The sequence below is a fragment of the Esox lucius genome, chromosome 20 (assembly GCF_011004845.1).
Source record: "Esox lucius isolate fEsoLuc1 chromosome 20, fEsoLuc1.pri, whole genome shotgun sequence".
Taxonomy (NCBI): Eukaryota; Metazoa; Chordata; class Actinopteri; order Esociformes; family Esocidae; genus Esox; species Esox lucius.
This window is the reverse complement of record NC_047588.1, coordinates 16,495,993-16,513,505: the sequence shown is the minus strand read 5'-3', so window position 1 is coordinate 16,513,505 and position 17,513 is coordinate 16,495,993. Positions and strand designations below refer to the sequence as shown.

Here is a 17,513-nt window from a genome sequence, read left to right as displayed (position 1 = left end):
AAATCCTGTCCCAGTCAGTCGAGTCAGGACGACTACGGTCCAGACAGGGTCATTTACTGAATCGGGTTCTGATAGGAATGTGTCATGACCTTTTACATCGATGGTATGATAAGTACCTTCCTAACCCTCTTGTGCTTGTTACAGCAAATTAGATCAAGTCCAGTTCTCAGGCAGTGTCTTAAGATTTGGATTCCCTCAGGCAGAGAGCAAATATAATCAACAGTTTGACATTGTAGAAAGATTGTAAGAAATGAAAATAGGCCTACTACATTGAACATCAGTTTATTTAAACTTTTTGAAAACAGGCACATAAGCTTTAGAAAGACGATGGAAAGGTGTTCCACCATGACAAGACCCACTGGAAAAATGCTGCTATGAGTGAAGTTGTCGTGTAATCATATTTCACACCAAAGGGTGACAGAGGTACATAGACGTTACATTTCCATACAGTACATAAAGACTGGTGATCACAGGAGTACATCTACTGTATACCAACACACTTCTGCTACAGCTTCTTCTCATTTCCTCAAATAAATGACCTAACACATTTTACATGTGGTCATGCAGCGTAAGAAGACCACAAGAGGAAGCCATTTTTAAGACTATTTGAGACAGACAACTAGACCTCACGAACACCCTAGTCTACTGCAGCCCACTTTGGCCAGCAAGGATCAACTACATACAGTAGCGAAGTGTCTACCAGAAACAATCATTCAGTTTCCAGAAATGGCCTCATTCTCCATCCGAGACAAAGCCCTCCTCAGACTGAGTATTAACGGGCTAGCCGTTTTCATTGCCCACATATGTGAAATGATCCTTGGGCAGATATGATTATCAGGAGTTCTTGCACTATTGCTCAGTTGTTAGTGTAACAGGGTGGTGGTTGTCCCACAGTTCAGGGTGATGTAGATGCGGTGACAGGGAGATGGATAGGGGGGCTGCCCACTCATCTCCCTGGTCCCACAGTGTGACACTGATGAACAACAGGATGAAAAGCATAAGGAATATCTTGCCTCACCGGGAACATTTCTTCCATTCTTGTTCAATTCCATTTTAACTTCACACATTTGGCAATATAGATTCACATTTAGACTGCTGGCTTGGAATGAGTTGTGCAATACAAAACGTTGGTTAATCCGGCCCTGAGGACTCATTATAGCATCTATATGCTGTATACAGGATTACAAAGAGGGCAGAATATTCACATCAAGTATCTGTGAGATAATATAACTTAACACATCAAGCTAGAACAGATATTTATCGAACATTCACTCATTAAATGTATTTTAAAAATCAAATTCTTGGTCAAGTTGGCCTTGAATGCTCTTTTTAAAAGCACAGCACGTATTGCTATTAATGCTGGATACACGGTCGTTACAATTGTCTGTGTAAGTAAAATAGATGGCACAGTTTTATAAATAACCTTTCTACATTTTAAGTAGGAGTGAATTTTGTCTAGAAACAAGAGAAAACATAACGACACTATCTCCCCTCCCGTTATGTCACGAGGCCCCACCCTCAGGATGTTAGCCAGTCTTGCTTGGGTAGTACAGCAGGGAATTATGGGAAGCCTATAAACTGTGGAGCCTTTCAATCTTCACCCAGCCTGGGTCTACATCTAATCATGATCCATAGGAACTGTATACACACACTGACCATTGAGTTTGTATTCTACTACAAAGGCAGTTTGCCAGTCTCATTTCAATTGTTCATGGTTTAAAATGGAGTGTGTGTGTGGTTACTGGCAAAGCAACACATATGCACACATAGCCTGCCGGTGATGGGGGTTGTTTGTGGATTTGTTTTTCCTCATCACACCCCGTTAACCAAGACCGCAGCTTGGAGAGGGTTGAGGGTCGGGGAGCGGCTTTGGAGGTTGCGTTCGGCGTTCTTGGTGCTGTCGATGCGTGAGCGTCGGAGGGACAGGAAGCTGAGGCGGCCCTCCAGGCCTGTGGTCTTCTTGGTGTTTGGAATGGAGGTGCTGTTGTTGTTTACGGCGTTGTCCAGCTCACCCTCCGCGCCCTCAGCTCTGTCACCTAAAACACAGAGACGTGAGCCTGGTCATATATGAAAAACACACACATTTTTGCTACATTTCCACTGTGGCTGACTGACCTACACTAACCATTCTCAGCGGTTGAGACCGGCTCACAGGGACACAGCTGAAAGGCAAAGGCCTCCCCAGCGGTACTGCTGGCCTGAGGCTGTGCACCTGCTCGGACCTATAACAAAGACTAAGGGTCCTCTCTGGTCCTCAGGGTCACAAGGACAGCAGATGAGGAACTTCCTGAAATTAGATGCCCTCACCCCGCTGTCCTTTTTCCATTTACACCACACAGACTGAAGAAAGATGATCAGCTCCACCCACCTCTCTCCAGGTCACAGTCAGGAGACGACGCCCCGCTGCATTCGCTGCGCGGTCCCAGGATGGGCGAGATGAGGCCGAAGTCAGACAGCGAGACAGGGCTGGGCAGGTCCAGACTGCAGGGGCGTGAGGAGGGAGCAGGGGAAGAGGAGGAGGAGCAGGAGGAGGAAGGGCAGGGCGATGGGAGGTCCCGGGGGATGCTGCAGGTGGAGCGGGTCTCAGAGTCTTCCTCCGACATGGCGCTGCTGCAGGTCTCATCCTCAAAGGACTCTGACATCACTGCAGAGAGACAGGGGAAGGCAGACTGAGTAGATGGACGGACGGACAGACAGATAGGGGAAGGCAGGCTGAGTAGACAGACAGACAGAGGAAGGCAGGCTGAGTAGACAGACAGACAGAGGAAGGCAGGCTGAGTGGACAGACAGACAGACAGAGGAAGGCAGGCTGAGTGGACAGACAGACAGACAGAGGAAGGCAGGCTGAGTAGACAGACAGACAGAGGAAGGCAGGCTGAGTGGACAGACAGACAGACAGAGGAAGGCAGGCTGAGTGGACAGACAGACAGACAGAGGAAGGCAGGCTGAGTGGACAGACAGACAGACAGAGGAAGGCAGGCTGAGTGGACAGACAGACAGACAGAGGAAGGCAGGCTGAGTGGACAGACAGACAGAGGAAGGCAGGCTGAGTGGACAGGCAGACAGAGGAAGGCAGGCTGAGTGGACAGGCAGACAGAGGAAGGCAGGCTGAGTAGACAGGCAGACAGAGGAAGGCAGGCTGAGTAGACAGGCAGACAGAGGAAGGCAGGCTGAGTAGACAGGCAGACAGAGGAAGGCAGGCTGAGTAGACAGGCAGACAGAGGAAGGCAGGCTGAGTAGACAGGCAGACAGAGGAAGGCAGGCTGAGTAGACAGGCAGACAGAGGAAGGCAGGCTGAGTAGACAGGCAGACAGAGGAAGGCAGGCTGAGTAGACAGGCAGACAGAGGAAGGCAGGCTGAGTAGACAGGCAGACAGAGGAAGGCAGGCTGAGTAGACAGGCAGACAGAGGAAGGCAGGCTGAGTAGACAGGCAGACAGAGGAAGGCAGGCTGAGTAGACAGGCAGACAGAGGAAGGCAGGCTGAGTAGACAGACAGACAGAGGAAGGCAGGCTGAGTAGACAGGCAGACAGAGGAAGGCAGGCTGAGTAGACAGGCAGACAGAGGAAGGCAGGCTGAGTAGACAGACAGACAGATGAAGGCAGGCTGAGTGGACAGACAGACAGAGGAAGGCAGGCTGAGTGGACAGACAGACAGAGGAAGGCAGGCTGAGTGGACAGACAGAGGAAGGCAGGCTGAGTGGACAGACAATCCTGGTCTTCCTTCACAAACTTGTCATTTGACATCAGATCTTCAGAGCTGATGTGATTAAGACCATTGGTGAAACAAATGAACCCAAATGGGCTGACTGACTGTGTAAACATTGTCTTAATCTCCTCTATCTTTTTTCAGCACTCACCAGCTGTTCCTCACTATCACTCCCCTTAATCACCCAAACCATTTCACTCCCAATCTCCTGCTTCCTGCCAGTTCTCTTTCCTTGTAGGTCAAAGACCCTGCATTCCAACAAGGATGCAGATTTGAAGGAATGTTTTTATTGCAGAATATTTTTATGACCTTGAATTAAGGACGACTGGCTGATTTGTTAACTGCCATCAGCTTTCAAAGACAGACACTTTACTACCTCTACCTTAAGACAATCAACTGCAGCACATGACTGACTCCGTGGGTTAATGCGCATCAGCAATAACATCAGACACTGGCATCAAACTGGGTCAGCCAACATTTCTGAGAGGTTACCATGGCAACATTATCCGACAGCCCATCATTCAGGTCAATGGGAAGTGACACACTGCCTGGACCATCCCATCAAGCCTCCCTAAATATTCAGCACATTACTAATGCCTGAGCTCAACCACAGCAGTTCTCTGTAGAAGAGTGTTTATTTATTAAACACGCATGGAATTATAGTGCCATAAGTGAACCCATGAAGCTATGACAGGAAGAAACAAGCGCTGGTATTCATTTCCTTTGTACACGTCATGTGATTTTATGCAGAAATTAAACAGGAATTTCTTTTAAACGAATATACCCAGCAAATAGTTAGAACTAGGCAGAGTTGGCAGTCAAGCTACAGTTTATGCTGATCATATTTTCTGCAGTTTAGGCGTGGGATGGAAATCGTAGGAACATCATGTATTGTAAGTGTACCCACTAGAGATTCCATCGGACTCCATTTTGAAGCTGGCAATGTCGTCCCCGGCGACACAGTCTCCCTCTGCGCCCACGCCCCTTCCCCGGGGGCCCATGGTCGAGTTGCGTCGGCGTTCGTGGATCTCGTCTGAGATAATCTCCAGGTTTCTCAGAGCAGTCTTGTACTCCTCTTTGGCCTGGCTCAGCTTGGCCTGCAGCTCATCAACATTTTTCTTTAGGTGCTACCGATGAAGAAAAGTAGTCAGTGTTAGCATTGTCATTGTTAGCCTTTGCTTGGTATAGATAAGGGGACACAAATCCACATGGACAAAGAAAAAACAATCACCACAATAAATGGTATAAAACTCACATGACATGCTAATGTGTTCACGGTAAATCTCCTTCTGACATCGATCACATCAGTATAACAAAACTATAATTGTGTGGTAAATTATGGTGTACATGTACCTCAAGCTGTAGATAGTACTTCGCCTTCAACTCAAAGTAAGGTCTGTCAAAGAGAGGTAAAGCAAAAATAAATAAATAAAAAGAGCGAGGAGGGGGAGGACAACAAGAAATATTAGAGGGGATGAAAACAAGTGGAATAGCACAGTACATATCACCAAGGCAACAGGATGAGACATGGGGGCTGACACATTGGATGAGCAAACTGTGGAGAAAAGATTAGGCTGTCAGAGCTTAGGCATTGAGACCCAACTGTGAAAATACTCTCCACGTCAGCTCATCTTCATGACATGGAGGACTAGCTTTCAGCCATACTGACTTCATGACTCTTTGATATTGAGCTAAGGAAGCTGCAAGTCTCTCAGTCCCAGTTGGAAAATTGTCCATGGAGACTACGGTCATGTAAAGACCTTTGTTAAAGCATTTTATACTAGCACATCTTGGCTCATGTTGTGGTCTAATGAATACATTAAATAATTAAATTTCAATGCATATTTCATTTTTAAAAGATTTTGTTCTCTTAAAAATGTTTCTCAAATAGTCAAAGTCGACAAATATACAGTGCCCGAAAAAATTAAGAGACCACTGCACATTTTTCTTTCCTTTCCAAAAAAGTTGAAAAGGAAGGTTGGCCTTCTGTTCCTCACTCAAAACCTTCCTTTTCAACTTTTTTGGAAAGGAAAGAAAAGGGTGCAGTGGTCTCTTAATTCTCTCCGGAGCTGTATATGGATGTATAAATATGGGTGTCGGGATCATTTCATAGTTGATGCAGTGTTTTTTTTTATTAAATAGTGTGTCTAAGTTGGACTCACTTGGATTTGTTGATCGTGCGTTTGAGTTTCTTCTCCAACTGTTTCATGCGGCCCATCGCTGCCGTGTACTTGGCTGCAGTTTCCTTATGCACCAGCTCACTCCGCGTTTTCGTATGCTCTGCCTCCATTACCTGCAACAGCCAATCAGAACTCAATCTTGATCTGGCAGCTATACACACAGGACTACCTATGTTTTGCGTCATTGATTTCCATCCACATTATCAGTCGTGAAACCTGTGCATCTTAAAAAAGAAATTGTTGGCACACTGTCCACAAGAATTGCAACCTACAATTCTCTCCCTTTCTTCAAATCCCTCTATTGCCCAATAAGCACATTACATAATCTACTTGAAAAAGAATATATTCTTAGGAGACATTGAGAAATGACTAACCTTTGAATAACAACATTTAGGTATCAACATTAGGTTTGCTAATGCTTCAGCGATGAGCCCATTCCTTCCTACCCTTCTCCATGTTGCATAGTACTCACCCTCTGGGTGGCGTGGTTGAGCATCTCCTGCCAGGCAGAGTCAAACTGCCTGGTGTCTTCCTCCAGCAGCCTCTGTTCTGCCAGGGCGATGGTCTCCTTGGCTGCCCGTAGCACCTCTGTGGCCCTCTGGAAGTCCTGGGTGGCTCTTTGAGCCTCAAGCTGAGCCTGGCCAATGGGAAAAAAGTGTACATCAGATATGGACTAGCATGGAGACTGCTACATAACCAGACCTTCACTAGTCTGGCTAGCACACTGTGTAGTCACAAGGTTATGGCAGCCAGGGAAGAGGCTCGCTGGGTCTCCAGCAGAATCAGACGTGATGAGCCTCCAGCAGACAGAATAATGACTGGGCCTCTATCTGGGCTTTGGCAGAGGGTATTGTACCAATGACTGGGCCTCAAGCTGGTCTTGGGTAGAGGGTATTGTACCAATGACTGGGCCTCAAGCTGGTCTTGGGTAGAGGGTATTGTACCAATGACTGGGCCTCAAGCTGGTCTTGGGTAGAGGGTATTGTACCAATGACTGGGCCTCTAGCTGGTCTTGGGCAGAGGGAATTGTAACAAAAACTGGGCCTCGAGCTGGTCTTGGGCAGAGGGTATTGTAACAAAGACTGGGCCTCGAGCTGGTCTTGGGCAGAGGGTTTTGGAACAGGTGGGCACCACAAGAGGCCCTGGCACCAGACAGGTTTTCTGTAAGCATGAAATATTAAGCTGTTCAGGTCTGGCCATCTGTCAAACCATGCCACCACCGTCAGCTGGCCAATGGCCATGTACTAGAGCATATCCTTGACCTGTACACATCTTTCCTCTCACAGGAAATGAATGGACTCTTTAGTCACGAAGCAACTATATCCACTGTCCCTCTATGATAGAATTAACACGTTAACACATTTCCTCAGCACTGCCAAAACTTTCAGCTCAAACATTAACATTTATAAACCAAATTAGTGATTGAGTCAGCAGTAAAACATGAAATGAGGCATAATAACAAACAAGCTACCAAAGTGCTTGTATCCAACTATGCAAAACGCTGTTGCACAAGATATACTTAACAAAGGACATATGACAAGAAAACAGACTGCATGACCTTGACTTAATGCTTGTATAAACAAAAGACAGTGGGGGAGGATTGTCAAAATGTTTTGTCCTGCTCTCAAGTAATGGTGTGAGTGTGAGCGAGACAGAGACACATACACACACAGAGACACACGATTCTCACATGTACTGGTATCAGCATTAGGCATCGTCTCTTTCATATCTTCCCATTCTGAACACTCCGTTCTGATGTCAACCGTTGAAGAACATACAATACCACTTTGATCACAACTACTGTTTGTCACTTCGTATTTTAGCCCAACATAATAGTTATGCAGAAACCACTTCAAAACAGTTCCATACTGTAGCCTTTATTACAGTCAAGTACAGAATCAAGGGGAAGCTCACCATACCACTTCCTCAGTGTACAGTAAAGCACTCCCTATGCTGAAATACTTCCATTTTGACCATGTCTCCTCAAATCTGTCAATCATGGTAACTGACATAGCCCCCAGAGCTAGTACCAAACTACACACTACTAAGTGTGTACCAAAAAAGTATTGACTCAACCCCCCAAAAGAGTATACATGGAATACAATGCATCTGTCGGCACGTGAGAACACATTGACTAGGCAAAAATATTCCAACGTTTTCTGGATGACGAGTGCCAAGTCAAATACTAACTTTCACTTATCAGAGTTAGCAGACACCGTTCTAGTCTGTTTTTCCAGTTATGGTAGCCTGTCTCATTTGGGGCAACAACATCCCATTCCATATTACGGTAATTCAATAATCCTTCCAAATGCCAAGTCAGCATGACCTAAACAACCTCAACATTGTTGGGATAACGTGACCCTACCACAGACCTTCACATGACATGGCTTGGCGTGCACAAGAGCGTGTTGGGTCCAACCAAAGGCTAACCAACGTCACCCACAACACCGGATTAATGAGGCATGAGACTGAATGCCTAGAAATGAAACCTAGGCTATATTTGAAACGCTGGGCTGTACACCACCGGTCAGTTATTTGGGATCACATAGAAATGTCCTTGTTTTTAGAAGAAATAAATCCTCTTGCTCGGCTGTGCACCGGGGCCTCCCACTCTTTCTATTCTGGTTAGAGACAGTTTGCGTTACTCTGTGAAGGGAGGAGTACACAATGTTGTACACAACGTTGTCTCGCATGGAAAAACCACAAGAATAGATTGACAAATTCCAGCAGAAAATGTTTTGTTTCTGGCCACATTGAGACTGCAATCAAACCCACAATTGCTGATGCTTCAGATACTCTACTAGTCTAAAGAAGGACCGTGTTATTTCTTCTTTAAATCAGCTGGACAGTCTGGGGCGCTACTTGGTGGAGTCGGATGCACCGATACATGACGTCCCAGAGGTTCTCAATTGGATTCAGGTCTGGGGAACGTGAGCGCCAGTCAATGGCATCAATGTCTTCGTCATCCAGAAACTGCCTACACACTCTGGCCACATGAGTCCGGGCATTGTCCTGCACCGGGAGGAACCCAGGGCCCACTGCACCAGCGTAAGGTCTGACGATGGGTCTGAGCATTTCATCCCGGTACCTTTACAGCAGTCAGGGTACCATTGGCTAGCAGGTGGAGGTCTGTGCGACCCTCCAAGGACATGCCTCCCCAGACCATCACTGACCCACCGCCAAACCGGTCATGCTGGATGATGTTGCAGGCTGCATAACGTTCACCATGTCTCTTTCACGTGTGGGTCAGTGATGTCCTTGGAGGAGCACGGATATGAGAACTGAAGGCCAATCGAGCTGCACGGTGCTGGGCTGTGAGCACAGGTCCCACTAGAGGATGTTGGGCCCTCATGCCACCCTCGTGGAGTCTGTTTCTGACAGTTTGGTCAGAAACATGCACACCAGTAGCCCGCTGGAGGTCATTTTGTAGGGCTCTGGCAGTGCTGCTCCTGTTCCTCTTTGCACAAAGAAGCAGTTACCAGTCCTGCTGCAGGGTTGATGCCCTTCTATGGCCCTGTCCAGCTCTCCTTGTGTAACGGCCCATCTCATGGTATCTCATTGATGCTCTTGAGACTGAACTGGGAGACACAGCAAACCTTCTTGTGATGGTACGTATTGATGTGCCATCCTGGAGGAGCTGGACTACCTGAATGGGCTGCAGGTACTGCATGCTACCAGTACTGACAAGGACACTAGCAAAATGCAAAATTGGTGAAGAATCAGTCAGGGTGGATAAGGAGAGAGCAATTATCTGTGGCCACCACCTGCAAAACTTGCCAAATACTCTCAGTTTCTTAATAATGGACTTTACTGTGCTCCGGAGAACATTCAATGCCTTGGAAATGTTCCTAGATCCTAACCCCTGATTGGTGCTTTTGAAAAACCTTATTCCAGATTTGCTTGGAATGTTCCATCGTGTTCTTGATGTAGTATGGTTAGGAATTGCACTAAAAAACTGTGGGACCTCCCAGAGACAGGTGTACTGTACCTCACCTGAAATAACGTGAAACACCTAAATTGCACACAGGTGGATATATTCAATTAATGATGTGACTTCTGAAGACAACTGTTCACCAAAGCTCACGTGGGTGTGTCATATTAACTTCAGCTTTATTTATAATAAATGTATAACAATTTGCAGATTTTAAATGTTCACTTTGACATTATAGACTAGATGGAAAAGCATCACTGTGGAAAAACTCCTAATTAAATCCATTTTAATTTCATGTTGTAACACAATGACATTTAGAAAAGTCTAAGTGGAGTGAATACTGTTGAGAACTACTATACTTTTGCCTATAGAAAACTGGCAGATTTTGAGTTCGTCATCTTGTTCAACATTAGGATTTCCCATACTGTAAATCACTGTGTAAACCACTTTATCACTGCTACATATTTTTTCTTTGTATTGTGCATTAGCAGGACTCATTTTATATTCACAAACATACTGCACATCCAGTTCTTAAACTAGGTTAGGACCTACTTCTAGACTGTTTGTTTAGGTTACACCCTGCTGCGCAGCTTTCAGAAGACCAGCCCAAGCAACATCGTGACTAGACCATCAGTCTATTCAATACATTCCAATATTTGTGTTGCTCTTCACTGTTCTGTTAAAGGACTGCTCATCCCACCATGCCATCACAAACTGTAAGTCGCTCTGGATAAGAGCGTCAGCTAAATAACTGTCAAGGATTGATTTCACAGTCCATACAAGCCTATATTTGGCTTCAAGAAAGATCTTAAAGATCTCTGTAAACAACACTTCTGCATTTCTGCTGCTATTCATAGATAAAAAGACTCTATTCTACTTGGTCTTGCCCTCTCCTGCAAGCTGTGCGCACTTCATGAAGTCTAACTTAATAATAAGACTAGTATTTGTCTTTGTTTGTAAGAAAATCAAATCCTGCTCAACACAGCTTACTTTAAATGATTCTATGCTCACACTCTTTGAAGCCCCAATTGAGAATTCATTTGGTTAACTGGCACTTTAGGATAAACGTCTCTTTGCTACTTTTTCACGCTTGTGGCTGCAAGCAAGCAAGAGACGCTTTGAAATATTAAGCAGTCCTATAATCTTCACAGAAGAAATTTGACAACGTTCGCAAAAACAGGAATTTGCCGAGACTTCAAAGGCCAGAGAGTTTGGGCAAAACATTTCTCAGCACGAGCATCTCCAATACAGGAAAAGCTTCCGGCATCAAAAGACACGGCCATTTTCAGGCTGAACTAACTGAGCCAATCTCTGCTGAATTAGGCAGGGCAATTAATCTTTGTGAAAAGGGTATAAAATTGGAGGTCAACAATTCAGAGTCAGACAGTAAAACATTCCTCTGTGTCTTTGCAGTCAGTCATGCTCGGCTAGCCTTGGCCTAAATTCTGCTTCAAAGAAAGGTCAATTCATTCAGCTGTGCTAAACTGTGACTGCCCTAGATATCCATCAGAGATAAACAGAGTTAACCGTAGAGAAGTTGTTAAACTACACGTGGCACATCATCATGCATTGTGGACAATTGCTACAAGCTAGACACTGTAGATGTCAGGTCAGTCAGAACAGAGTCAAAGTGAAGGTGTTCCGACATGGACACTGGGATGCCGGAGTTTGACTCCACCTTCAGTGTTCCAGCCCACAACTAATGCGCTGAATCACCACCTGCTGTGAACAACTCCCTGTTGGATCTTGAGCCACAGACAATGTAGAGAGTCATTCCCTAGAGAACACATACACATGTCAGGCCTTTAGACAATCAGCTGTGATTGCACAACTCCTTTATTGTGGCCAAAACATGTTGGAGCATTGTCCTATGACAGGGTTCAAGGCTGATTCGTACCCCAGCCAACAGTGACTCCCACACAGGTGCACTGAGTCATTGTCAGGCAGAGATGCTCTTATTAAAGCCACTACAGTGCTGCTCGATAAAGCAGTGATGTAACCAGGACTGACCAAAACACCAATGGTCTCCACAGGACAGACTGGCTTTGGCACTGGGACAAGACCTTGTCTCTGCTTCCTTTTTCCTCTCCCTTCATTCCTTTATCCTATCCTAGCCCCCAGGGCCATTGTCTGCGCTGTGCTAAGCTTGCCAAAATGTCACCACAGGGGAAGAGAAAGACAGATGGTCTCTTGACTTGCAGAACGGTAGAATGACACCATCTCCATATCCTCAGGGTCATACTAGCTCTGTTTAATAAATGGGTTTGGGTTGCTGTGTGCTGTTGGCAAAAGACTGTCTGGAACAAAGTCCCCTGTTCTTCCACAGCCAGTAACTTTACAGGGAAAGATAATGTTCTCCTTGCCTTGCAAGAATGCATGTTTGGACTGTAATAACATGCAGTTTCTACAATCTCTCTGCTGCTCCCAGCCCTGTCAGGGGGAAATGTTTGGCTTATCCAGGACGTGTGAGTAAGGCACCTCAGTCTATAACTTGTGATACAACAAGTCTCTCCAACAACCAGGGCAAATGACCCTGCAAGCCTTTGTTCAGCCTCACCTCCAGGTATGGTGACCAAGGTCGTGGGTCAACCCCAGAGTGGGGCCACTCCCTGTGGGTCATACCTTTGGCTTGGGATTGCTCACTGGCACGTTCAACAAACCAATGAGCGTGATCGAATTTTCCCGCCAGGCATCTTCTCTCAACTACACACCGACTGAAGAGGATTGGACAGAAATGGAGGAGGAGCCTCATGTCAACGAAGAGGCCGTTCTGTGTATTTCGATCCTGATCCCCATTAGCGATCGCACACGGAGTAGCTGCTCTTTCTGGCGTTCACATAAAATGCCAAGTCAGAGTACAGAACTGTTACAAACCAGACAACGCACTATTGACGTAGAGGACGGAGTAGGGAGACTGACAAGAGGGGAGGAGAAGAAATGTGCTTACTCGGATTAACACAACCATGTTAGAAAGTCAGCCATTTACCGCCTCACTGGACCACACTGCCAATCCATTTCAACCTCAAACGCTCTGGCAATGCTGGAACCACACCTTTGATCGATGAGGCCCGTCTGTGTCTGTGTGAGAGAGAAGACAACTGTGCCCTATCATTGCCCTATGCACCCAGTACCACTGATTTCAGGTTGTAGGGTCCTGCCACTGATTCTAACTGAAGATCATTATTCTAGCTTCCAACCATTCTGCTATTGAAAACGTTACAAAAATTCATTCTATATCCCTCAAACACATGCTACGGCTTTGCTTTCAGATAAATAGCGCAGGAACTGAACACAATATAACCTCAAACATAGAATTTCATCTGTAAGCGAAATTCAGTTGTGATCCCAGGGGCATTGACTTGAAACAACAACCTCACAGGGAAGCTCTCATTCAAAAGGCCCTAGAGGTTGATTACCCTACTGAGGAGAACACAATAACAAATATGGAACCAATAGTACAATGATGAACAAAATAAGAGAAGCCTAAAACTGGTTGTATTTTCAAAAGGTCAAATGGTTTGGTTCCTAGTTAAACCTGTGTGCAATTAACAGCCAATATCTAGAAAATCAGGTAGCAGCAGCTCTGCTCTCTTAAAATAGCACATGTTTGTGAAAAAGGGAAAACAAGGCCAGAGTTTCTCACAACATCCTCCTGTCAATGGTTAAGCAGCTAGGACTTAACACTGATGTTGGGTTTGAAGAGTCATTAGGATGTGGAGGTGACCTGCTGCATTGACCTTTTATGTCCTGGACCCTCCCGACCTTTGAATGCTATGACTGACATTTCCTCTATAACTGACAGGTCTTTATTTATCTGACCTTGATGGTCCACTACAGATTGTTTTATGTCTCAAATTACAACCTTATAACAACCCACACAATCTTTACCAAGCACAGAGGCCTAGAGTCTAGCAGCTCTCTAGGTCTCTTCCTAAATGCCTGCCTTTCTAGGGTGTTGTCCCAGCTATTGTGCTTCAATGTCTTACTGCTGTCTCTGTGGTGTTTGAGGCCGGGTATCTGTAAAGGCACTTTGTGACAACTGCTGATGTTAAAAGGGCTTCACAAAATAAATGTGGCTGTAGTGCTCTTTCTATAAATTAGCAGTAGGAAGAAACACAGCTCCTTTCTCAAAATACCTCTGTTGTGATGAATAGGGACCAGAGATCCCAGCATCACAAAGAGACACTCAATATGGAGTGATGATTATCACTGGAGCTGTTAACTCATTACAGCAGAGATGGACAACTAGGAAAAATGGAAAGGCCAAGCAGGTCATTCAATTACCCAGACACCTGATTTTGAGACATTATAGTTGTCAACCTATTAATGGTTTTCAATGGTGCTAGTTTGGAGAAATCCCTAAGAACCCTGGCAAAGAAGAAAAAGTGTCTCTGATAAACAGACTATTTTTAAGTCCAGTATATAAGGCCAGATCCCCAGGGTGCAGTCTCCCTGTCCGCCCACTGTGGTCCCACCTGTCTAGCCACTCTCCGGGCTTCCCAGTAGGGTTTGGACTCCTCCACGGTCTTCCCAATCTTCTTAACTAGCTCATCCAGCTTCACCGTGGCCTCCACCAGCACAGCGCGGAATTTCTGCCTTGCATCCTGGAGAGGAGGAAGAAAGGGATAACCGGTAGCACATTTTCAACTGTTTGTTTGCAATGTATCTCCCCAAACAGAAGACGTCCAGTGATACTCATTGATGTTAAGGTCATTACATTAGGGCCTTGTTCTCAAAGACCATTTAACCTACCAGCATTTAGAAGTAATATTAAGTTACATGTTACAACACCCAAGTGTTTCTTCAGACTCCAGAATGTAATTTAATTAATTTGTTCATCTGGGTTGGGCCTTCCCATGGTATTGCCAACAAACATTTCTAAGAATTTTAAATGATTCTGCCATGGTGAAAAGGCCAGTGTCCTAAATTACATTAGTCTTTGATCAAGTTAACAGGGAGTTACGTCAATGTGATCTTCAGACCAAATAAACAGTCACAAAAAAAAGCTCTATAAAAAGCGCTTCAATGGCGTCATAAGAAAAGGCCTTCTATGACCATGGCTTCAGTTGCATACTGTTTGCAGATAAAATCCCCCAGCAAAAATGACAGGTCTACATTCAATCATATCAAACGTAATCTAGCCAAGAACATTTACAGGAAACCGCTCAAGATAAGGCACAAGACATTTCCAGAACTTGTTGGGGAAGGTGTGCCAATGTTATACAGGTTACATAAATCTGCACCAGTGGTATTGTCAAACATATCCCCCCCTTTCAACTTTTCTTATCAGAGGGTCGGAAGAACACTGTTCTGTTCTGGTAGGCCAGTATTGGTTAAATGTGGATCAGATACCTACCAGCCTGCAGAGAAAAACAATACTGTTTCTCCAAGAACTCCCAAACGACCAAGCCATGTCATGCATTATTTAATTCTCAGAAAAACAAGAAGTAGTTGCTAGCTATAAAAAAATTGATAGGTAGGACATTGAGGATGGGGTCAATGTCCCCCTTTTCTACGTATCTCCTCAGAAGACCCCCCCCCCCCCCCCCCCCCCAAGTTATTTAATTAAATCAATATCAATTGTGGTTTTATCTTGTCCTAGTATTTCCAAAAAGGTCTTTGTATGGTATTTTGAGACCCTAATTTTATTTAAAGATCAATGGAGGCAATGGATGGGCAGTGACAAACACCAACCAACTGAATCTACAAATAAACTGATCTGACTGGCTGCTGACACAACAACAAAACAGAGGGGATGTATCAGAACTCAAAGCACAAGTGAGTATTCGTCAAAACTGGATTGAATCTTATGATCACAGGAAAAACTGTAGTGGATTATGCTGCTCTATCACCATATAACACTACAAATATCACAAAGACAATAAAACCTGAAAACGGATCCTCACAAGGTTTATGGCAGGTCCCCACCAGGCTCTAGATTGAAGGTTTGGGTTAGGTTAAGTTTAGGCATAACAGTCTGGTTACTGAGGTTAAGGTTATGGTGAGTTAAAGGTTCAAGTTAGGGAATATGGATTTCTGGGTTAGAGTTAGATTGTACATCTTAAGAATTTAAATGTGTGTGTCACTGTCTTACCTCCAGTTCAGTCTCACATCTGTTGATGTCATCTGTAGACTGATTGAGTTTCTCCAGTTCTCCCTGCACAAAGGCGAGTAAAGGACAAGATTGATCAACAACTAGAAAAATGTTATAGTGTCTCTGGAGAGGTCCGCAACATCTGCAATGTGTTACACATGGATGAATTATTACATGGCACTATAAGTAGAGCGTTTGTTTCAACAAAAACTACAGACGACAACCGTCTTATTCTATAGAAACATTAAATTCCCATAGCTTAAAGTCTACACAGTTCTCTTAAAATAAACAGGCCAAGATACAGCGGAAGTAATACCTATATCAACATGCTCTGAGTGTCAACTCTAATTTCCCATGCAATCTAATTAAATCCGAAGCAAGTGGCGGCTACAACATTGCTAACTCATAAATAAGAATAAATACACTACAATAGATTCAGATTTTTCGTGAACTAATAACCAACAGGCGTACATTTCAATTAAGTTTGGAACAATATTATTGTATCTCCACCCATTCTCGTCATTGTCGTTAATCGGCTCGTAAAACCATGGTGATAATTTTTTTTCGACCATTTGTTCAAGGTAGACAAATACTTAAATAATTAAAAAACAAAAAACGATCACAATTCAGATAGTCGATGACCAAGTGAATGTATAGTCTCATACTGCACATTGAGCAGAATGGATACTAAACACCGTTCAATTATGTATTCATAATTCTAAATTGATTAGTTAGGCATAATCAAAACAAAGTTACACTGTTGTTATAACAAACCTGAATTCTAGGGTCAACCTCCTCTTCTTCGTATTCCAACTCTTCGTCAGACCGGTTTTCATTCTCCAAATTGTCCATTCTGTTTAATAAAGCCGACGTTGCGCTGTCAGAGCAAACAAAGCCAATCTCCAACAGAAGCTGTAACCGCGACACAGATGCTACTAGAAGAAACACGCTCAATCAGACAGCAACATTATCATGTCTGAAAATTTTAGCATTTCAAATCGATACAATGGCCATTAAGAGACAATGGTGATAATCATCTTGCAAAACATCCATAGACGCTCCGCGCTGTCTCCTTCCAACTGAGCATGAGCAAGCGATGATGAAATGACTCTGCACTGATACCACCAAGTAACGCCTCCTTGTGCTCTGCAAAACGATTTATTTATAACTTTATTGCGGAGTAACCGACTACAACCGACGTACTATGGTATAACAGTCGTAATAGAAGTGGCCGCTGCGAGGATCCTAGATTGGTTAAATCCGCTCTATAGGCTACTTATAACATAAAACATATAAGTAGCCCAGAATTGATCAACACGATAATGGGACTGGACTACACAAGTGCAGGGTAACCCAGTGCACATGATAAACTACCGCAGCCTGGGTTCAAATCCTGTCCATTGCGCTTTCATTTTCTTAATAATTTCGTAAACATTATTGTAAAACTATTGTTTTATAAAAAACAAAAACCGTGGCCAAATTTAGTTCAATGAACAACGTATTTTTTACTTGAGTGATTCAAATAGAGATTTTAAAAAAATAATAATAATATTAAAAACACAAACAACCGCATAAAAACGAACTATAATAAACACTATAATA

At 44.3% G+C, this 17,513-nt stretch overlaps 1 protein-coding gene across 1 annotated transcript; it reads right to left on the bottom strand.

Moving 5' to 3' along the window:
• Positions 1–266: 266 nt before the first annotated feature.
• Positions 267–17,058, bottom strand: sh3bp5b (SH3-domain binding protein 5b (BTK-associated)). The gene is made up of 9 exons (XM_010885292.5): positions 16,686–17,058; positions 15,912–15,974; positions 14,293–14,421; positions 6,359–6,523; positions 5,869–5,999; positions 5,060–5,102; positions 4,614–4,833; positions 2,369–2,644; positions 267–2,036 (listed from the first exon to the last, which is right to left on the bottom strand). Exons 1-9 carry the CDS (start codon positions 16,761–16,763, stop codon positions 1,813–1,815), a joined length of 1,329 nt encoding a protein of 442 aa, XP_010883594.1. The 5' UTR covers positions 16,764–17,058; the 3' UTR covers positions 267–1,812.
• Between the last annotated feature and the right edge of the window lie 455 nt (positions 17,059–17,513).

Excerpts from the sequence above, each read along its gene's own strand:
- sh3bp5b (XM_010885292.5), bottom strand. The coding sequence starts at position 16,763 with ATGGACAATTTGGAGAATGAAAACCGGTCTGACGAAGAGTTGGAATAC. Across the intron at positions 15,975-16,685 it reads AGGTTGACCCTAGAATTCAG|GGAGAACTGGAGAAACTCAA; the intron begins GTTTGTTATAAC and ends GCCTTTGTGCAG. Across the intron at positions 6,000-6,358 it reads TCAACCACGCCACCCAGAGG|GTAATGGAGGCAGAGCATAC; the intron begins GTGAGTACTATG and ends TGGCTGTTGCAG.